Source organism: Anarrhichthys ocellatus, unplaced genomic scaffold (assembly GCF_004355925.1).
Source record: "Anarrhichthys ocellatus isolate YVR2014 unplaced genomic scaffold, GSC_Weel_1.0 scaffold110, whole genome shotgun sequence".
In the NCBI taxonomy this organism is placed as follows: Eukaryota; Metazoa; Chordata; class Actinopteri; order Perciformes; family Anarhichadidae; genus Anarrhichthys; species Anarrhichthys ocellatus.
In genome coordinates, this window is record NW_022280140.1 from 355,443 (window position 1) to 379,278 (window position 23,836).

Consider the following 23,836-nt stretch of genomic DNA (forward strand, 5'->3'; position numbering starts at 1 on the left):
ACCTGTTCACACTCTCCTTGATTGAGCCGCTGAGCAGCTGATCCACCAAAACATCCGGGCAGAACAAGAACCCGTCAAACAAACACTCCAAGCTTGAGTCATTTACACAATTTAATGTATCACATAAACTGAAATTAATGATAAAGCAGACACAAAACCACTGCTGATGTCGGGGGACAGGGCCTAATGAAAAGGGAGACAGGCTACAGAAAGTCAACCTTTTCACAAAACAACAGGTGTTTTCTTATTTTGCCTGATTAGAGCTATTTTTAGAACTTTGAGAACATGATTTTCACATGTGCATGCACATTTACAGTAAAATGAAAACACTGGAAAGCAGTTTAGGTGGTTAAGCTGCAGCCATGTCACCTAAAACATTCTCATAAAAGTAAACTGTGAAATATCTATCAAGGCAAACATATTTTGTCGTGGATTACGTTTTCTTTTTACAAAGACATAAGTTTGTCTTTCATAAGTTTGAAATGAGTCCGAGGACGGTGGTGGGTGGGTCAGAACACAGAGGGCTTCCACCCCGGAGACTGTTGGTGTCCGGTGGGAACAAAGTACTTTTGTTGCATTTTTGTTTGGTTTAAATTTCACAGTCATTTTAAGTCAAACCATGACCTCTTTGACCAAACCTAAGAGAGTAGTTTTGTTGCGTAAAACCTAATAAAGCAGCTTTGTAGCATTTTTTGTTTTGCTCTGTGGGTTAACCCCGTGTTTGTTTAAAACTACGACAGTTCAGTCTCCAGAGAAATATGTTTCCCTCGAACCGCAATTGAAACAGCAGTTTAGTTTAATGGGAAGGTCATTTTGTTGGAGACAGGGTTGAAAAGTCGGTGTACTGGTAAAACCAAAATGTGACAATAGAAACATTCTTAGAGAATAAATCATGAAGTACATGAAGCATCAAACTATAACATCACTCAAGCTTCCTCAAAAGAACGAGATAAAAACATCAGACCTGTGTGGAGCGATGAGGGGAATGTAACCTCCCTCACATTAATACATGAAACAAACAGAAATGTCATATTTACATCGCGTTTGTCATATGGGTTTTGTTATTTTAAGTCATATTCCTGTTGCACCCTATCCTTCTATTCTAAATGGTGACACCCGACTGATCACTTGTTTATCTCGATGAACCAACTCCCATTGTTCGCATAACAGAGGAGAATGGAAATGCACATTTATTCACATTCTCTGCAGCTGATTTTCTGGAAATGTATTTTAAATTTGCACTTCATTTGGATGTAAACCTGGCTACACAGACAGACTCTGGCTCTTATTGCACCGATCGAGGCAGGTGAAAGTTAATCAGTATTCATTGGTATCGGTACACTGATTTTACGTAGATCCATCCTAGCTCTGCCTGAACTTGATTCAATAAAAGAAACCTCAGAAATCCTTAAAAGTGGATCATTTGTGTTTTAATTCAGCTCACTTTGTGTGATGTTTATAGACCTGATGAACATTATCAATGCAGCTGTGACACAGAGATGTTCATCTTGAGTCCCTCACCCTCATCTTATGCATTGCGGATGGGAGTCAGCAGTGCAGTGTCTGCTGCAGCAGGCAGTTAAACCTCTGTAGTGGAGGCCGTGTGTTTTGCCCCTGCACCACTAAAACATTTAGTCCCTCCTAAAATAAGGCTCACTCAACTTGTCTCAAGAATTTTGTTGAAATAATTGTCATTTTTCTTAATATGAGTGCAGTGATCTGTTCACCGTCCAATTACAGTTAATTGGATAATAAATGTTTCCAGCTTTTTGCAGTGGACGCTGTGTACGTGTACCAATTCAACAGAACGATTAGCCACATTGTTACCAGAATAGCATCGCAACCGTGCAAGACCCAGTCACAAAAATGTACAGGTGTGTCGTTGAGATTAAAAAAATGAAGGCGTAGTTTGAAGATGGCTGTGTTCAGAGCAATGGCTCCGGATGTAGGTGCGTAGCAATGGGGGGAGGAGCCTTCAGCATCATTTGTGGCTATTATCTTGCTGAACAAATCATTTAAGTATCATAAACCATGAATCACTGTGTTTGCCACAGAGCTTTCATTCCTCCAATAATCCAAAATCGGAAAAATCTGCTTTTTGTCGAGGGAGCCATCGCGATGATAACTTCTGGGGTTGGCCTACAAAAATACGTCATCCGAGGAGTAAGCAGCAAGCACCAAAGGTAAAGGGGGGCTTTTATTGTGCAGAATGCACAGGAAGTCCACTGTTTTACAGCCGCTCTTTTGACCATGAAATATATATCCAGTATAAATACAGCTGAGTTCCCATCTGGCACATCTGATGACTAAAGTAGCATCGACAAGACAAGTGTAACCACGGCCTGAGAGACATCAGGACCTATTAGCTTGAAACAAGCTGAACGATGTAATGGAAGGAGTGCTTGACAGATTTGAATCTTGGAATTGCCCTTTTTGCAGTGTGACGATTTTGCAATGTAGTGTGTGTGTGTGTGTGTGTGTGTGTGTGTGTGTATTTAGTAAGGGAAATGTGTGTGTTTCAGTGCCTTGGCCTGCATTTTGTGCAAGCCTGAGGGGAGAAGTGGGGAGGAGGAGGAGGAGGAGGAGGGGGGGGTTAATTAAAGAGAGTGAATGGAGGAGGGAGTGTGTAACGGAGGGTAGTGACAGCGAGAGGAAGGAAATATGGAGTGTGTGTGTAGGTAGTGTTTAAGACGTGTGTGTTTGTGTGTGTGTGTGTTTGTCAATGTGTTTGTGTGTGGCTGACATTTGGCAAGCTCGCTGACTTGAGGATGATACACTGACTCGCGCTGTTTACATCTCCTTACGTTCATGGACACCCAGTCAAGGCCCCGGTTGGCTCACTTCCTGGCACATATTTCATTCACACCCCGAGATTATTGTTCAAAAAACACACACACACACACACACGCACACACGCACACACCATCCCAAAACAGAAGCACACAGTACCTAAATGCACAACATCCTTGTAACTTATCTGTTAGGAACTAAAAAGTGTATTTGCTTCCAAGCCTGATACTCGGCACACATGGCTTTGAGTAACACTGTCCATTATCCAGTGGTAGATGTCGGGCCTTTAAGGGATAAATGGCTGCTGGTCAAAGAGACTGTAGGCTCATAATGTCATCTCAATGCTCTGTTCCCATGGCAGACATTTTGACTTGCCCCGGCAGGAAAAGCACAGGTGGAACTAATGAAATGAACGATGGTTCAGTTCCATTGAAGCGTTCCAGTAAGTTGTGACGGTGAGCAGGAAAGGCCTGCTGTAGAACTGGGACATGTTAATTCATGCAGCCTTGATTAATCCCATCATTTACACCTGCGCCCGTCCTCCTGCTCGGGCCAATTTAACATTATACGTGGTGAGAGTTCTCACTTGGTAAAGTAACCAGATAGCCCTCCTGTTCACTTCATGTTCATTAAATCTGTGTTCCTGGTTCAGAGTAAACACTACCATTAGAGTTGATTATCAATCCATATAAATACATATGATTGTGGTTGTATATGTATTATTGCAGTTGAAATATGCAGTTCAGATTTGTTTGGGTTTGATGAGGGACCGTGTTAACTGGTGCTTCTTAGCCGACTGCATCCGAGGTTGCTTGACGGCAGCTGTTGAAAACACCAACAGAACCTGTAGGTGTTCTCTAAAAAGCACTAATATCCCAAATCAATTGTCCATTGTCATTGTTCTTTATGCTAATATACATTATTCAATATATATTAATATTGAACATAGTAGTTAAATGTGTATGCTTAGTTTCTCTGTTCTACTTTGTTGTCTTAAATATCCTTTTTATATTGGTCTTGTTTATTTGTATATTCCATGTATGTACGTTGAGAGTAATGTGGAAACCGGAGTCTATGTGTGTACGCATACATGGCCAATAAAGCTGATTCTGATTCTGATTCTGATTCAACCTCGGACGCGTTTGGCTGAAAGTCACCGGTTAACACGGTCACTCTGTAAACTCAAACACCTGTTGCTCTGAAAAATTTGCGATCCTGTCGAAACTTGAGTTCGCTGTCGAAATACCAATCCTGACACCTGAACATGCTGGTAACAGTTTTAACTCAATGCTTAAAGCTTGCTAACTCGTCGGGACGTCCGTTGCCAACATTTGTGATGTCGCGCGCTGGTCAAAGGGTCTATTAGTATTAGAACGGTTATAGACGCTGCCTTGTACTTGCATAAACAGATTGGACGTTACTCATCAGCAGCTGATGAATGAGACCCTGACGGTGAAGGAATGAAGCAACTGATTTCTTAAAAGATGTCCGCTTGTTATGAAGCCAGGAGTCGCAACGTAGCTACAAAGGACGCACAGCAGGTCGCTGCCTGTAATAATGGTTTGCTGGCTGGACTGCTGATGGATTTCTACATGTGTCCGTGTGATGTGTGGGTGTAATTGCATGTTGTGTGTGTGTGTGTGTCCACAGTCACGCTCTGCTTTATGCCCTATGTTCAGTTACCAATGCCTTTGATATACCGATATGTATGCCTGCAGTGTATTTTTTGCTGTGTGTGTGTGTGTGTGTGTGTGTGTTCGTGTTTGTATGTATGTGTGTGTGTGTGAGTGTGTAGCCGCAGATTTATAGCCATGCCTCTATGCTCTCCGAATGATGTGGGACTGAGCCATGAATCAGCTCAGCCGGTAATGAATTCTGATGGCCAACAGGAGAGGAAGAGGAGGAGAGGGTATGAAGATGGAGGAGGGGAGGCATGGCAAGAGAAGATGAGAGAGCAGAGGGGAAGATGAGAGGAGGCAGGAGAGTGAAGTCGAGGAGAAAGAAGAGAGGAGGTCATTAGGAAGAAAAGGTAAAGACGGGATGGAAAGAAAGAAGTAGAGACGGAGAGAGATGAGGAGAGGAAGGAAGCACGTTGTGGAGCTGCGGGTTCCTTGATTTATCACGAAAAAACACAATTCAGTCCTCGCACTCGGGGTTCCATAAAGGAAGAAAATACCACAGCTCACTCTCTGCCTTCTACAAATTGCACTGTTGCCAGAGAAACCGCCCACTTCCCCACATCTAAACACCAGAGATGGTAAAGTAAGCCTCGTATCTTAAATGGATCAGCTGCAGCTTCGTATTTGCTAGACTTGAGACAGCATTGAAAAACCTGAATGAGAAGTGTAGCTGCACCAGCGCACAGAGTTGAATGAATGATTTTATCTACACATTGGTTTTCATTTCATTTCTATCTTGAATCAAAATGCATCGACAATCTGGTCAAAGCGAACTTGATTCTTTGTAATGAATTGTCTCTTTATACTGTATCATGACTTTTGTCAACACACAGTACTGAATGGCTCAGTTAACCGATCTTGTATCTTATCATACATTATTTAATGTTGGTCCAAATCTGGTCTAACGTTGCCTGTTCTATGAAAACTGAAGTCACTAAACACTGAAGGCTGCAGCGCTTCTTTTTCACTCTGACTGGCAGTTGTATCTAAATCCCTTTACCTGTAGAGGCAACACTTCCTCCTCTAGCAGGAGTGTTTAAAGTAAAGCCCCCCGATCCAGTGAGATACCACCACATGCTACGGCACGTTTTGTTGAGTCTCTCACACAGAAATGTAGTTCATGAACGGCAAAATTGATTTGTAACAGCAGGAAAAGCCATGCCGTTAAATTTACCATCGACATAAGGAACAAACATTTGTTATCTCTGCCAGGCTTAAGCTATGAGAGGGGATCGTGTTTGGATTTGTGTGTGTGTGTGTGTGTGTGTGTGTGTGTGTGTGTGAGAGAGAGAGTGGGTCTGTTTGTCTGTCCACAGCAGATCTCACACACTGCTGGACCCATCTGCCTTCGATTTTTGAGGACCTCTTGTTGTTGCGGTAATTCACAGTTTTTAATAAACTACTTTTATTGACTGTTTTGAGTGAATAGAGACTCTTAACTCCTCTTTACCGGCCGCCAGGGGCCTCAAGTGATCAGTTCAGTTTGGGATCTTGTGTCAGCTATGGATGAAGATTTGTGCCTGTCCAGATGTGCACCTTTAGTTAGGCGTAGTAATCATTGAGAGAGCCAATGTCTGCCTTCAATGCAGTTGTGTAGTGGCAATACATGTACAGTGCTGGTTGAAATTTACCCATGAAAACCCCAGCAGTGCATTGCTTCCCAGCTGCTGGCAGGAAGCAAAGGCAAAGTCTGTGGGATCTCAAACCGGAGAGCAGCACTCTCTGCTCCGGCTATGTTTCAGATTTATTGATGCTGTGCCTTTTTCCATCATCAACCTCGCACTTACACGCTTATTATTAAAAAGCGATTCAGGACGAAGTCACGCAGCTGAGACACGGGCCTGCACGGAGCTGATGCTGACCGTTCCATAGATTCATATGTGTGAGTTTATCTGTGGTGTGAGACGTGCCAGTGAAAAAAATGTTATGTCAAAAACGTAATTTGGGAATTGACAATGTAATTTAGTTGTATGGGAACATCATTTTCTAAAGACCAAGCTGGCAGTTCAGTTCCACTAGAAAGAGAAACTCTACACGGGAAATAATCCAGGCAGCCCTCGAAACATAACTGGAAAACAAATTGCTACAGTTGTGCATTTACAGCCCTTTTTATTTATGCATGTGATGAAGAAAATAGCAGCATAATATACCATCTGTGAAGTCCCCCACTACCACAGGTTACCAGAGACCAACCAAGAAATGTAAACCAAATAAAAAGGTGTAATTTCACAATGAATAAGAGAGCTTCACTTTCTCTTGAACTTTAGAAGCCGTTCTGACTAAAGGAGGCGGAGCGCAGTGAAGCTAATCCACATGGCTGCAGCACTGTAGCCGGGCTGTAGTGCCAGCAGGGGAGCAGCAAGTTACATGAAATAATATATATTAAAAGAAGAAAAACCTACAGTAATATGAAACTCCTGGGTACCATAAGTAGAGGTAATTAATACGCAGGGGAGCGGCCACGCTCGCTCTGCCCTCGGAGCAGGAGGCTCAAAGCTCTGGAGGATGTGTACTGTACTCTCCTTTGTGGGAAAGCTGACCTAAATTGATGTTGATTGATCGTAGTGTCGACTCCCTACTGCTCCCTCCTCCCCCCCGCATCATCTACCGCCCGTCTAGAGAAATATCCCTGCCACTGCATTTCTACGTGTCTTCATCACATTGTGCTCTCTGGTTTCCTTCCATCCGGTTCCTCTTTTCCTTCCTATTTCTCCCTCTCTTTCTCTTCCCTTTACATCCATAAACCTCGTCCTTTCTGCCGAGGGGACTGTTGATGGTGGCCATTACTTCTTTTTACCCCCACAAATCACAGTACGCACATGAGCTCGCACACACCACACCACATAACAGGAAACAGCAGAAAAGTATGGACCATGTGTTCCATGTTCCACGCCGTGTTGGTGTTTTGAAAGCATTTAAATGTACGTGTGTTAGCAGTCTCTACCAAGGATTCCGTATTTACTTTCCCACTCGCAGATGTTTCAAACGCTCCAGGTCGAGTGCTTCCCACTGCGTCTCAGACAGCAGAATACTGACTGATGATCAATCATGCATTAGCAGCCTTCACACAAGCACAGAAAAAAAGAAGAAGACAAAATCCATCTCAGCAGCACTGCAACGTGCTAAATTCACAATATGCTCCAACATCTACCCCACAAGCAGCCGTGTGTCAGCGTTTCCTCTTCTCATCCGTCCGGAGGGTGTTTTTTCGACAAACAACAACTTAATTTGAATGTAGATTCACTGCCACCACAGCTGCTGATCTCAGATTCTACATGCTAGTTTTGATGAAGGCCTATTAAGCATCCAGTCCAACAGTCCAAAATCCAACCAATACTCCAATTTTGAACTCCATCAACCCCCACCCCGCCCACTCACCCACACACAAAGTGACTGCTGTTTGAAGTTATAGCATTTTAGAAATGAGGTCACACCAGCTTTGGAAACAGCACATTGCAGAACCAAATTAATACATTTGCATGGAAATTGCAGAGATCAATCTGCTTGCCGTGGTAAATATGTAAAAACATTTCCCATCGAGTTCAGCTTTAGTGAGCTTTGGCAGGCTAATTTGCAGCGTTGAACATTAGCAAACTATGTTTACAGTGTCAGACTGTTCTAAACAAAATAAGCTATCATTGACTATTAGCGGTGTTGCAACATCCACCGAACTCTGCTCTGCTGGAAACATAGTTTGCAGACAGTTATGAGAGTTATAAATACTTCCTTTGAATACATTTTGTGATTGAATATCACGAGTATGTTCCTGGCTAGCCTTGTCTCCAACACAATTATGTTTCCATACAATTAAACTGCACTTAAATAACTTTTGAGGGAAACGGATATTCTCCCGGATAACAGTTGCAGTTTTAATGTAATTTAAAATCAAACAAAATATGTTACGGCAGCACAACTAGGCTACGTGGTTAGGGTTAGTATAACATTATGGTTTGGCTTAAAATAAGTATGTTTGTAACGGTATTTAGGTAACAAATGCAAGTTAAAGGAAGTCAGCGAAGACTTTTGGTATCACACGGGACTCTAACACCCGTCTGATGGGTGAATTCCACATTTAGTTGTTTCCTGTTGTGTACTTTCATCCAGTAGTTCTGTTTGCAGCATCTCATCCAAGGCCTCATATTTCTGTACATCCTCTCTTTGCGAGATAGAAGAAAGGAAAACATCCATGTTTAGGTCAGTGAGCGATTACTGCCACCTCACTGTAAAGACAGATTCGGGCCGGTGGAAATCAGCATCTCTGCTGCACAAACCGGCTGCTGGGAGGAGGAAACTCTGTTCAATAGTTCTGCTCTTCTCACCACACGGACGGACACAAACGCTCTGCGGCACACGTGTTGACTTTAATCGATACAGAGAAGATAATCTTGTCCTCTGAAAAGATAAGACGACATAAAACAAGATGAGATTTTAATGATGCTGGTGGGAAAGTGGGTCACTGCAGCAGCACAATTTTGAAGAAAGTATGACTTGGAACATTAATTAAGATTGGAGAAAAAGATAACAATCTTTATCATCATTAATCAAACTGACAATATGCCAAAAATAGTTTTTATTTAGAGAAAAAAGATTTCCGTTGACTCGTAGACCCATATGGAACAAATCAGTTTATTAATGATGAGGACAAGTTTACATTGTATAAAAACATACAAACAACTATAGTTGAGTTTGCTGCATCCATGACCGTCTCTACAGTAAGCGAACTAAAAGGCATTTCAAAACCAGGTTGACACACTTTTAATAAATGTTATCTGGACGATCTTAGTTGCAGCATTTACCATTTCTTCCGAATGAACATCCAACCACTGAAGGCTGAGGCTGTGCCAGCACCTTATCAGCTGCCTGGTTCTGTTTGGCAGCCTGCTTCACTCTCTCTCTGTATCTGAGGCTGATGTACTAACCGTACAGCCAAGGCCAACAGCATGACTAATGGCTGTTATTAAGGCATAACATGTATGATTCACAAGCAAGCTTTAGCTGTGCACCATTCCTCCTTTATTGCTTTTTCATCCACAGTGAATCAGACGCTGGAGATACAAAATCATCGGTGGAAACTTCATTTTTCTTTAAAATAATTTTACTTTCATTCATGTTTTCTACATTCGGCTTTCTGGGATTTAATATTAAATATGAAAAACTGGTGTTGTTTATATTCATCATAGTAACCTAAAATTGGCATTTGAGGAAGAAAATGTGGAGATTTTTATATTCAAAAAAATTTGTTGAAACTGGACTCCTGGATGACAGCCCTGCGTTTTTTGACCCGTCCACCACCCTGACCTCTCTACCCTACGCCGACTTCCACAGACTCATTTAAAACCGGTTTATGATAATTCAAAATCAAACGTAATCTACGACAAAATTAGTTTCCCTCAAAACCTACGTAATTGACAGTGCAGTTTCGCTGGATGGGAATGCATATTTTTGACAGGACTGGGGGGGCTACAGCTTACCTTTCACTGTGAAACGCTGTGTTGTGAAATGAAAAACCAATAAATCTTGAAGAGCTTCCACTCGTCTTGGTAGGTTTTGCACAAGATGTTGATCCCTGGCAGAAGGGACTTTCTCCATCTCAGCTACGACAGCATCAGTGAGATTGGCCACTGATGTTGGGCAGTAAAGCCTGGCCCACTGTCATCCTTAAGGTGTTGGATGAGGTGTGTTGGTTGGGGCCAGTGAAGTTCATCTTCACCAAACAGGGGAAATAATTGATCTATGGAGCTCACTTGTACACAGGAGCGGAATCGGGTTGAAACTGGAACGCCGTCTCCACACTGTTGCTAAAACACACGTACAAATAATACGTACAAATAATACGTTCAAGTTCACGTAATTGGAGCTGGGAGAGCCTGTTCCAAACCATGAAACAGCTCCACACTTTGTGTGTTTTATTAATGGTACTTGTTGTTGCATTGCTTTCTTAATTGAGCCTGTAGGGTAACAGATATATGTTCAACCCGTTGGGGTGTTAATGTTTCACCAAAGAGCACCAGGGCTTGCATGCCTTCAGCCAGTAATGCAGAGTTACGTTTTTGACCACCAGTCTGTTTCTTCAGTGATACTCAGGTTTGTTGTGAGGAATGAGAGAATAATCCATAAAGTGCATATTGTGCTGCACTTGATGCAATACCCAACCTCCTGACAACCCAAAACCAAACTCTTTAAACAGTCTGCCTCAATCTAAGAATGAATTCAGCAACCTCAAGGCGTGTGCTGAAGAAATCCATTCATCCATTTTCCTCAGCAGCAGTAAACTGACCAGCAAAGAACTTCTGGCAATTGCTGCGGTTCATGTTTTCTTTTTGTCCTCTCTACCCCTTTGTGCAAACAAATGCTTCAGTTGCACCAACGCATTGCATGAAGTGTGAGCGAGAGGCCTGCAACTACTTAGCTTCTGTGGAAATTGGGACCAGTTTTGAGTGGTTATGTACTTGCAAACATGATATATGCTACACATGTTTGTCATACATGGACCTCTGCTTACAGAGCAAACATATTTACTCCAATAACAGTATTGTATTGAGGATGCTTCTGATAATTTTTTTTATTATTATATGAATACAACTATACAATAAATATTATTATTATTAAAAACAATAATCATAATAACTATTTTATATATATATTTTGTTTTGTTTTTAATTCACTAGTATTTGATGGGTACTCTGGATCGGCTGATTTGCAACTTCAGGATTTGGAAACTGTATCGGGAAGGAAAGAACATCTCAAACACATGTTCTTTGTCTCCACGGAGCCATTAATGAGTTCATGATATTCTAATTCACTTCCTCCTCTACAGGGAGAAAGTGAAGCCAATGTAATGCTTGAATGGAGTATTTCTTAATGGCCACCGAGAAGGAAGTGCACTGCACACCTTTCTTGACCACATTCTCTTTCTGCATTAGAGGCTTTTACATCCTTCAAACAGGTCAAGCCTGCACGATGGAAAATGATATTTCCTCCTTTTTTCTATGCATTGGTTCAATTATTCTCAAAGGAAATGTTCCTTTGCACCGGCTTGTTTTGGTGTATTTCTAATCTGAAAACGTGAAACAGAATCAGAATAAAAGAAGAAAACGTTTTTCTTTTATTAACAAAAGTACAATTATTATTATAAAAAATAACTGAAGCACAGAGCAAGAGAGAACTGAGCAGCACAAACCGACCTGCCAACGTGAGACATGGGGGGAGATGGCTGATGAGGACATTCAGACACACACAATACAATACCACAAACAATATAATAACAAAACAACAGTATCAAAAACACTGCTTGTCAATAAATGATGATGAAATTCTAACTACAAGCCTCTGAAGCTGTCATTTATTTCCATGATCCCTTACAATTCCTTTTCCCTGCCAGAATTGCACAGGAGTCAGGTTTTTCTGTTGCTGCAGGGATCCCAACCTCCCTCTCAACTGCTTTAATAGACCGTAATGCTGTCTGGCTCTAACTGTGTTATCATCTCTATATTACTCCCATATAACACAACAAACAAACGCTGAAAACAATAATAGTAAAAAGAAAAAGTTAACACTTTTTATGGAGGCTGATGAAGAGTGTTCCAGGAAACTCATCGATCACTAACTGAGAAGAGTTTATTCAGGAGAGTACACACACAAAGGAAGTTAGGCTACAACGCTCAACACATGGAAAGCATTGAACATATAACACTAATGGTATGTGAAAGTGTAAGATCATTTTATTTTCTGTTAAAGATGCAACTGGGACTATTCTGCACTCATTAACTAATAATGCAAAACGATCAGGGCAACATGTGAATAATCACATGACAAAACATTCAAACTCGTAACTAAATACTTTCTTTTCTCATGGCGCTAACCTTCTTCCATATCAAGTCATATGTCGTCCTTTTGAACACTGAGATTGCCGTGTTAATATTTGGTTAATGTCGATGTGCAACCATTCTAATGTTTTGACACTCCCTACTCGGTTCTTGGTACATTGAGCAATTTCTGTCAAAGTCGAGTGTTTTTTTCAACTGTGCAAAAGGTTTAAGAGCCAAACGATTTCACACAGTGGAAAAAACACAACACAAGATAAGGGATTCAGAGACAAAGAGCTTCTTTGAGGCCGCTGTCGGACAAGCTGTTCAGAAGAAATATCTCGCAATGAACTCGACAGCTCTGTCATGCGTATGTAAATATTGCATTTGGATGGTGTTGCTTGTTAGTGTGGTTTTCCAGCCACTGATTTGTTCCTGACACTTAATGTGCCATGTGCTGTCATTAGATGAGCCTTGTGCTGTCATAGTCTGTGTAGGGATGAAGTAGGTTTTTACCAACCATGAGGCCACATTGTGTCCATGTAATATGCACATAAGTAACATTGTTTAACCATTTACTATTCATTTTCAATTCCTTGACTCAAATCGTCAGTCCTACATTGGCACTTTCAGCTTTAATATATAATATATACTGTATATAATATTTGATACACTGTCTGCTCCTTCAATGTTGATGCATGTTCTCTATTGTTAGGTTAGATTAGATAACTAAAGTCCTGATCAAACCTCCAGTCTGAAGTTTTCCAATTTCTTTTGTAAATCAGCCAGTTAATCTCCCAAGTAACACCCGTCAAACAGTGAGTGGGAAGGAAAGCGCTTTGATGCCTTGCTCAAAGACACTTCAAAAAGACATTATCAGAATACCTGCTGCAGGACGGTATCTGTATCCTCTTCAGTTACTTACACATACACAGGAATCCTCAGTCGAGCTTAACCTCATGTACACAATGTTATCCAACTGCTGTGATATTCAATCTGACTGTGAACAAAAACCCAAAACAGCTCTTCATTCTCTCCACAACTTCGGTCGAGGTGCCCTCTAGCGAGATGTGCAACTCAGAGCTTGTTATAGTGAATAGGTGCTTGTGCCTCCTTTGGGCTACTGTAGCTGCTGATATGATATGTTCTGGTCAGGTATCCCACTTAAAGTAACCCAACAACAGCCGGAGTTCTTGTTTTTGCCGACCTCCATTGATTGAAGTTCCTACCTTGCTAAAGGGATGCACACGTGCGGCCAAAATCTGATTTCCACATCATTATGTCCGCTGTAAAATCCAAACATTACTTAAAAGAAAAACATTCTTATTTTTCCTCATCCGTGCACAAGCAACAAGGCACAGCAGATTAAAACTTTAAATAGTAACTTAATGAGATAATGTATTGTCTAAATAAAGATTTCAAAAATCTTATAAACTTTAACATTTTAAGTGTGTGAGATATTCAATTGTATATTCATTTGACATCTTGAGCTACGCATCCCAGAGATCACCCAGAAATCAAACAGCATTGGTGGCACTGGGTCATCGTAGAGATTGATTTAAAGCTAGGGTGGCAGCTGTGAGTACTAACAACAGCAATGTTCGTTGAGTATTTTAATAGTGAACATGCTCGGGGAGTAGCAGGGTACGGGTCAGTGTTTGGAGCTAGTGCTGCTAGCTACTGTCATTGGAAGACAGTTGGTAACCCTGGGCTGGGTTATTGGTGGGGATACATCGATATCTAGCTTACTCTGGCTGGTTTTATCCAATGTAGCCGAGCCCAGCTTTATGTTGCATTGCAGCAACTGATGATACAGTTGCAAACATTGATATATATTTGAAAAGATTGCACTTAAATGTGAAGAATGCTCATACTGCAATTAAATGTGAAGAATGCTCATACTGCACTTAAATGTGAAGAATGCTCATACTGCACTTAAATGTGAAGAATGCTCATACTGCAATTATCAAAATGTAATTAATACTGCTGACGGACAAAAGGTAACAGCTGTACAATCAGCAGTTAATGTTCACTGCGTCTTTGTTATATTGTACATTTTTAATTCAAATATTCAAAAAGAGGCAAAGCTTTTAACATTCACATTCTAGTGTAATGGCCTGAAAGCATGTGCAGTTGTGTCTTCATTATAAGCAACCAGCAGAGGAAAGTATGAAGATAAGAATCAGAATTTCCTGACAAGAGCAGAACAGCGGCTAATGTGTCGCTAAAATGTCTTCACTGTGATGTTATTATCCGTGCATCTGAAACTCAGTCAGAATATTTGGACTTGGCCATTATGTCAAATTATGCACAGATTGCTTTCCATTGCCAGGAACCATTATATACCGTAGCACGCAGAGTCTCCGTGTTCAGATTTAGAACTACTGCTTGTCCTTTTTGGTCTCTGTTGCACACAAACACACTTCCTCACACGCTCTCCTCTCTCTCCGTCTCACTCTCATACATATGCAGGTCTCATTCTGGACCCTGTACCCATGCTCTCCCTTACAAACACTCTGCAGCTGCCCTCCCACTGCAGCAGGATCTACAATCCTCTATCTCAGCGGTTCCCAAACTTTTTAGGCCACGCACCCGCTTCTACATCCCGACCGGGTTCACGCACCCCCAACCCCCCCCCACACACACCTTATAAAAAAAGCAACAGAGCCTATTTATAGCCGCATAAAACTCGGACCAATGAGAGAACAGTTTCCTCGCGCGTGGCGTTTGTTTACGAGATAAAAGACACAAAAAAGACAAAAAAACTTCCTGCACCGTGCCTTCGAAAAGGTAACGGACGTCCACCAGAAGATTGGCCAGATTGGCCACATCTGTAGACTGGTCTACTTGCAGAGAGTAAAACTCACTCTTCTTCACGCGACCGACTAATGTAGCCCGGATGTCTTCGGACAAAGCATCGATGCTGCGACACCGTGTTGATGGACACCGGGATCATGTCCAACTTGTTTGCTTCTCTCTCCATCATACATTCCACCATCTCTTTGGCAGCTGGCGAGCACACGTCTTCGGCGGTTGTGTGCGGTAGCCCCTTTCTTGCTATTCTGTGACCAGATATGAAGCCCGCAGTGCGTTTTTTATAGACCCAGCATGAATGAGACTGCAGTTGTTTTGGGCTGTTTTGTAACTCCTCCAATTTCGATATAAACAATGTAAGGGGCTTTTGACTTGCACTGGCATGCTTGGTGTTCAGGTGGCGACGTGAATAAGAGCTTCAGACAGCTGATAACCAGAACCTCACTGCACTGTCTCCTAAAAATTACGTTTGACCAAAAACGTATTTTCTCCCTGATTACGTTTGTGTTTGACTTATTACATTGACTTATTACAAATACGTTTCTAATCAACATTTGAACATTTTTTTCCCTCTCCACCACCGCCTCTCCTTCTCCCTATTACGCGGTCAGAATACTACCACAACACGCCGCCTGTCTCCAGCAGAAACGCGCTCATCCAGGCCGAGCAACGAGGAACATTACGCGGCTACAATACCTCCACAAAGGCCCGCGTGTAAAATTCGGGAGTAACCGTGACTCTCTTAATGGTTAGGTTTGGGTGGGGACGTGGCTTCCTAGTGGAAGTTGTGGTTAGGGTTAGATGGATACAAATAAATAAAATATACCTCCATAACACCCCGCCACTCTCGGCTCATACCTCCCCAGCAACGAGGCACATCACCCGGCCACAATACCTCCAGAATGTCCCCGGGGTGAAATCCGGGACTTGATTTTATGGTTCCGAGTGGCGGGCGCTCACCCGTTGGCGCCGGACGCGAGGTCTCCAGCCGCCCCCGCCGTGAGGCACCCCATCGTCAGGTCTGTCAGACCTCGGAACAGGCTGCGGGGCAACAACTTGTGGGTGGCGGGGTAGAGGCGAGGCAGATCACAGAAAAAGAATAAAGACTAGAGTATGGCAAAGATATGTTGATGAGAAACGTATTTGTAATACATCAAACACAAACGTAATCAGGGAGAAAATACGTTTGTGGTCAAACGTAATTGAGAATGCATTTTAGTTTTGGGGGAACGTCATTTTTAGGAGACAGGACTGCACCTTTAGACCACCATTACATGTTTCCTCTCGCGCACCCCCTAGAGGCAGCTCGCGCACCCCCACACTTTGGGAATCCCTGCTCTATCTAATCCTCTCCTCTCTCGTTCCCTTACTTCATCTGTCCCTTCTGTCACCTGCAGGTCTTTCTCTGCTTCTTTATTCTGCTTGAACTCACCGTTTATCCTCGGTGGTCCTGCTCATGCCTGTTCCTCTGGGTCCATCCACACGCTGGCATGGTATGACTGAGACCTCAGTCTGTGCTGGACTGTGGAAAAAAGCTAAATTTGTTCGAGATGAAAACCACTCTTCTGGACTTCCTGTCTCGAAGGAAATGACCTGACCTCCATACTGTGCCGCCCCCTTCTACTTTTTTATCCTGAAACACTTGCTGTGTTGGAATTCTTTTCCACACACTATTACTGTATATTGGTTAAAAGTAAAACAAAAATCAAAGTATGCTTTGTGCAGTATATTCAAATTCAAATCAAACCTTGACCCAAATTCTACCAGATTGGACTTGTATTTCCTACACTATTACATAACATTCAGTAGAGATGCACCGATCGGACGCAAGCAATCAACGTTTTCCAGCTGATTGGCTGTGACCGGTGACGGGCCGGTTACTCACATATTATTTTTTGAGTCACATTTACAGACCCGTGTCGCAGTTGGAACACAGCGGCAGACGTGTAACACACACGCACACTAAATACGTCAACGGAATGTACGTTTGTTAATTTGCAATTTGTTACAACTGCAAGTCAAGAATAAGCCGTGGAGAAACAACCTAAAGACATTTAGAGGAACTAACTGAATCAAAGACTTTTCGTATTGTAACTCACAGTGACCGGCTTGTCTGCCCACAACAAAGAGCTAACCAGCTTACATTATGACGTATTCAAGCTCTACTCAGTAAAAACATAAAATAGAAAAATAAACGGTGATAATTTCCTAACTAATAGCTAACACCCGCGTTAGCTCTAAGCAGCTTGTAATATATAATTACCTACTAACGCCACAATTTCTTTTTTTTAATCAAAGCAAGTATTTGAATAGAAATGCAACAATTTATGAATTTGAATTGTGTATTTATTTGAAAATAACAACATAAAAAGAAGTTTACACTGACTGTGATGGTTGAAACTATTTTCCGGGTAGAATCCACGACGCTGTTGGTAAAACAGTAAGTCTAGATCTTTGCTGTCAATTATAGCTTCTAGGAAGAAAATTGACTTTTGTTACTATTCAAACATGTTATTAATATTTAAATACTGAGCACAAACAAATGGTGTCAAATAAAAGCAGCTATGCTCCTCTTCAGGCTTCAAACCCATCTGGTATTTACAATATCATCAATGTATGTATTAATCCACAAGATCCTCATTTAGATTTAGACGACATCTTCATTGATAAACAGTCATCGCTCCGGAGCTTTTGCTCTGCACTGACTAATCCTTATCTGTTAACTCTTGTTGTCGTCCTTTTTAATCCTAAATGTCAGCAGGATTTAATCATTAGGAATCTAAATGGTACTAAGTTTGAAAACTAACAGGAAGTGTGAGTCAGGAACAATACATACAGGGATGAGTAGGTGCATTGTTTGTCATCTATTTACATTGTTTACTGGAGAACAAGTGCTTCATAGCTTGAGATAACACTTACATAAAAGAGAAATAGGTGTTCCTGTTTGAAACTTGTTTTTTGGTTACAGAAGAAGTTTGACAGTAGAATGATGACACAATTTTTCATAATAATCTCTCTCTCTCCTCTCCAGGGTCTCCTGTCCTTATCAGGTGAAGCACTGTGAGCCACCGACCTCCCCTTCTCTCCTCCCTCCCTTCTGCCCCAAAGACGTCACCCACTACCCCAAAACCCCACCTGGCCTCACCTGCCGAACCCCATCGGACTGCTGCCACTGGCCCTCCCCTTACCCCATGGTGGCCCCAAGGCCCGCCCTCTCACTGCTGTTGGCTGTCCTGGCCTGCACGGGGCCCGTGCGCCCCTCGCCCCCCCTACTGCTGCGGCCCCGGGAGAGAGAGAGGGACTCGGGTGGGGTCAACATCGCTGTGGTCCACTCGGGCTCCTCCCTGCTCCCGGAGACGGCGGTGGTGGGAGGCACGGGGGTCGGCGAGCCGGGGAAGGGGCAGGGGCAGGGGCCCGGTCCGGGAAACGGTCCAGGAGGAGGAGGTGGAGGAGGAGGAGGAAGGGGAGTAACGGATACAGCTTCGTTCGAAGGAGTAGCTGCGATGGCCTCGTTTTCCTCCTCCTTCTCATCATCCCTGTCCCTGGCGGCACTCATAGGGGAGACGGTGATGACGCCGTCGGGTCAGGCCAACGTCATCTACCTGGCTGTGAATGAGAGCAGCCCGGGCACCCTGCTGCTGCAGCTGTGTGAGCTGCTGGCCACCACACCACTTCAGGTAATCACAGCATACAATTCACCTGGCACACAAGTCTTCCACGACTTTCTAGCTGACAAATACATTTAGGCTGTCAGCTTATTGCTGCCATGGTTTACTTGCTTGTTCATTCACGTTTGGAGGAATTGCAAACCCTCCCTTCATTCAGTCATGTTCATGTTCATTGTGCATGTTCATCTTTTCACTGATTCACTCATTCATTCATAGTATAACACTTGTGGATGGGAGTCTGCACCTCAACTCTTGAGAGCTGCTTGTGATCATACTGATGGAGGTAATAAAACGCACCACATGCGATACTCTTGAGTCGCTCATTCGTATATTCATTCATTCTTCTACGGAAATGTATCTATGTATCTAATCAGCGTCTGTCTGTCAGTTTGTTTTCATGTCAGAACAGAGTAAAGGTGTTGTTATGAACATACTCGATCAAGTATTTGCTTATCAGATGCTACCCTGTTAGAATTGAGCTGTCAGCTACACTTACATTCAATTTGCTCCCCTGAATCGCAACTAGAAGACAAGCGTTGAGTCATCAAGCCAGCCTCAAATCACTATTGCTCCTCATATCATTACGGAAAGTAATGGCAATTTCCTGACCCTCATGCGTTTATCCTGAATTCATTACCGCTTTCTTGAACGGTAATCACAACAAAACCCCGGTTACCAGAAGATTCATCCAAACATGGCTTGTTTGCCACATCTGTTAGTAGGCCCTGTAGGAGCGGGGGTGTTCTATGAGCCATCAGCTTATCTGTGTTTTTTGTGGTGTGAAGCAGCTTAAATTGTGCAGGTGCAACACACACTGCCCTCCTGACAGGATGCCAGTCCACTGCGGGGACATATACGTCTGATCTTATCTCTGTGAACATTGATTGCCAATCAGAGCAGCACAGACGTCCCATTGTTTAAAAGCCTCCAACAGTTTCATTACTTCAATAAACCTGTTAAAGAAATAATCTGTTTCTTCAGCAGTCTAGATCTGTGTTAGCAGGGTAACGTCTTAGTATAGAGGAGTATCAGATGTTGAATCCTGTGGAAAGTTAGTGAAGGTAAACATTTTTCTAATTCTTTCACCCTCTAATTTCTTCTCAAAGCTTGCTGCATAAGAATAAAAGAAATGCCAGCTGTGTGACGAGAAGCTCAGGACATTCTTCTCAATGAGGCTGATGTAATGCCTTTTGTTTGATGTGCTTTGTTTCATTGTCAAACCTTTTTTCTTACTTTCAGGGTTTGGTGTTTGAGGAAGAGAGACCGCCGCCTCCGAACCGCGCCCCTCTGGCCCCCATGCTGGAGTTTGTCTCCGCCCAGACTGGGGTTCCTGTGGTTGCCGTAGGGGGAGGGGCCAGCCTGGGACGAGAGCCACAGGTATGAATGGTTCACTTAACGTTGCATCATCGACCTTGTTAATTGGGACTAAAGCTGGGTCTGTGGCTTAAAAGATGAAACAAGAAATAGGAAATAATGAGCGAAGTGACTGAAGAACCACCTCTTAACCTCCACTGATCTTTCTGAGGTGGGAAATCTTTATTTCAAAGATAGAATTATGATTATTGCTTCAGTGGAGTCGAAGGATGAGTTTACACGTTTCCCTTGAAGTTGGGGTCAAAAATAATTGTAAAATACAACCATGGATACCTATTTTTTGTCAGAAAATTTAACTTATTGATTGCTGTCGAGAATTTCAACAAAAATAACAGCAAACAAAGCTTTAATTATGTTATATCGGTAAATTATTAAATTATTCAACACAATCTGTTGAAGTGGGTGGAAGCCGTGAGTTCTGCCGTTGTTCCGTGGATGAAGCGTTTCTTAATGGACTATGTCCTTATGGGGATTACATTATTGACATAGCAAGTCATTTTTTAATTTGTGATTAATATTTCATTTTAATTATAAATAATTCAGAAAAACATTTCCCTTCAACACATCAGATATTTTTGGCACCTTGGGAGGGCAGAACAAGATGTAAACCAAACTTTAATATATTATGACCTTATCTAGTTATAGATATTGCAAACTTGTTTGCCACCAGTTACTTATTTAAACATTTATTTCTAGTTGCACTTTTGGCCTCCTATTGAATCCAAATATTGACTCTGCTTTTAACTCTCTTTTGGTCTCAACTAACTCCTGGATGCTCTACTGTCTTCGCCTACTAGTCGCCTACTTTGACTCTCTGCTGTTGGTGCAGGTCAGGAAGCAAACAATAGGATTATTAGAGCTTTATCTCAGAAAACATCTGCCTGCTGCAGCTGTAAACGGGTTTAATGAAAGTGTCGACACTCAACCAGGACGTTGTAGCTGTAAAACCAAGACTATGAGGTTTAAGACAACGCTGATTGGAGCTCCAGGGTTGGCTGATAATCTCTGTGGGTTTGTCACTTTGAGCAACTCCTTTCACACTACAGATAGTCATTTGTTTAATTTTCAATATACAGCGGAATAGAGCAACTTTAAGAGCAGCGTGGGACCAGAGGTGCTAGCATTAGAAAACATGCAGAGGTTATTGCCTCACTTCTTTACACCTCATTAGGTTCTCATCATAGCAAGAGCTGGCACAGACTTGAAGCAAGACTACTTTATTTCTTCACAGAAATAAACATTTCAGCTCTGGATGTGACAATTGCTTCAGGCCTGTGAGAAATATTGATGTGTAACCGTCACCATCACTAACAGACGGCAGTGCCTCATAGCGTAGTTCCACTCAGACTGACGTCCCTGGGAGGACACAGTTATTTTGTAAATGCTAAACATTTTAGAAAACCTGCTGCTCCGGCCTCATCACTAAGCACTAATGTGGGAGATGAAAATGTAATGTTTGTCAAAATTGCTCTAGTTCTGCTACTGCTGCTGAGCTCAACAGCAACACTGCATTACTGAGCAGAAGACATTCGTTGGTAATTTCACATTTTATTGTGTACACTGCAGTAGTTCAGTGTACAACTGAGACAACTTGTATTAGCAATTGCAATAAATATATATTCTTTCTTTTTGTAAGTTTCAAAATTCACGATCCAGTTATGATGAATGCTGAGTCACCTTGTTTCAAATGAAGCTTTCGGTACAGACTAATGAACGTCAGCTCTCCAGCTGGCTAATCTGTGTGGGAATATTGTGCTCACAGACATTAGCAAGAAGTAGATCAAGCTAACAAAGAGGTTCAACATGACAGATGTGCTACCTAATAAATAGGCCAATTTGTTTCATGTGGATCTTTTTGACAGCATGATGTGGTTATTGTGATTCCTACATAACTGCAACTTCAGCTACTGTGACATCTGATGTAAGACGCTGAGCTCGATACTGAACCGTCAGCATCTGAAAATAATCATTATCAAAAGCAGCTGCCATTAAGGCGCGAGGTGAGTGCGCTTTGAAGTCGCGCGAGGCGCAGATCTACTTTTGCTCCTGTTAGACTCAATCAAGTCCCTTTGATTAGCTTTATACACCTCTGCAGGCTGCTGCCGCTGCATGTTAACACTAATGCTAGACTTTTACTGAGCCTAATATCTTATTTACCTTTAATATCTTGCTTCAAGAGTTTATCAGCAAACGTTTGGTTCCATAATGCTATAAAAAACACTGGAACCTCCATATCCAACAATTTCAAGTGTTCACAAGTGCTACTAGAAAAAGCAAACAAGGCTCCATGTGCTTTTGTTAAATATGTACATATATTCTGTCATCACTGACCAGCATAGGCTGTGTTTTAGAAGTGGACATAGTCAATGTGGCCTCACCCATTGGTCTGTGGACTGCTTCTTTGAAGCCTCAAATTCGGCATTTTGGCTGTCTCCGTCTTGGTTTTTTGCAACCAGAAGTGGCACAAGAAGTGCAACCGAACAACATTTTAAGCGTGTACACATTTTACAACTAACTTCCATGAAGTGAAAACACACTGTGAAAGGGTGAAAGTTATAAGACAAAAACACAGACAACTTCCAGACCAGACAACGCCAGGGTAGCAACCTGTCAATCACCCTGTAGCCCTGCCCTAAAGCATCCCCTGCTTTATGGTCTGTTTGACTCTAAATGGACCATAATGTACTAAATGAACATCATGCTGTATTGAAGAAGACTTGAAACTAGAGATTGAGACCATAAACTCATGTTTACAATGTTTACTGAGGTAATAAATCAAGAGAGAAGTAGAGTCATTTTCTCTGACTGCCGTTAGAAAGAATGCAGGTTTAAGGCACTTCAGCGTTGGCTTCACTCTTCAGAACTCTTGCAGCCTGCTTCCCAATTGAGCTGACGAGCGCATAATTGAATGTTTTACTCCAAGATCTGGTTACTGCAAACCAGTTATTTTGGGTGACATTTGAAAAGAGATGTACAAATAAAGTGATTTTGATGACACATAACAATTTAAATACACATTATGTGTTCAAGGCCTGCCGGAGATTTGAAAATATGTTGATATCAGTTTTTACAAAGTCTTGCTAAGAACTATGATGTCATGCATTTCAATCCACTGGTGGGTTTTGGGGTGTGGATGATATTACAAACGGAATGTGCTCGTAAGCTACTTGCCAGCTTGACAAAAAGAAAATCAGAAAGAATACGGACGACATTTTTCATTCATTCAGTCATGATGGCAGTTATGCTCCTTGAAGTCTACCTAACCGGCTCATATACAAAGCTGCATGCTAGTTTGAACTAGGAAGCACAGCTAGGCTAACTTAGGTTGCCAGTTGCAAGCAAAATACATGGATTTAGCTCCTCTCTTTCCTCGTGCACTGTGTTCAACCCAAATGCTGCTTAGCTGGAAAAGCCACGGTTCGGTGACCCTGCCTATTGGGCTTCAAAACAACAAACGCGCAGCTTTGCCCCCAGAGTAGCGCTGCATTTGAGAAATGTTTGTATAACTGAACTCTAATCAGTTCTTAATTGCCTTCGGGACGCTGAGTCATGCATTTTTTCCCCCCTCGATTCACGCCAAGAATCAATCAACCTTGTGTCAACAGTGCTCTGGAAAACTGTGACTTGGGACACAACGTCAGTCATTCATTGTTTCTGGTGAGTGCTCACATGACAAGCGTGCAAGTAGAGTATTTAAGCTCCGGCG

General features: G+C 42.3%; 1 protein-coding gene across 1 annotated transcript in view; it reads left to right on the forward strand.

The window, feature by feature from the left end:
* grin2da (glutamate receptor, ionotropic, N-methyl D-aspartate 2D, a) overlaps positions 1-23,836 on the forward strand; it is a 177,988-nt gene that overhangs the window by 54,554 nt on the left and 99,598 nt on the right. The window contains exons 2-3 of the mRNA XM_031876479.1: positions 18,120-18,765; positions 19,996-20,133. Coding sequence (XP_031732339.1) covers positions 18,280-18,765; positions 19,996-20,133 — 624 coding nt within the window. The 5' untranslated portion in view covers positions 18,120-18,279. The remainder of the gene's footprint in view (positions 1-18,119; positions 18,766-19,995; positions 20,134-23,836) is intronic.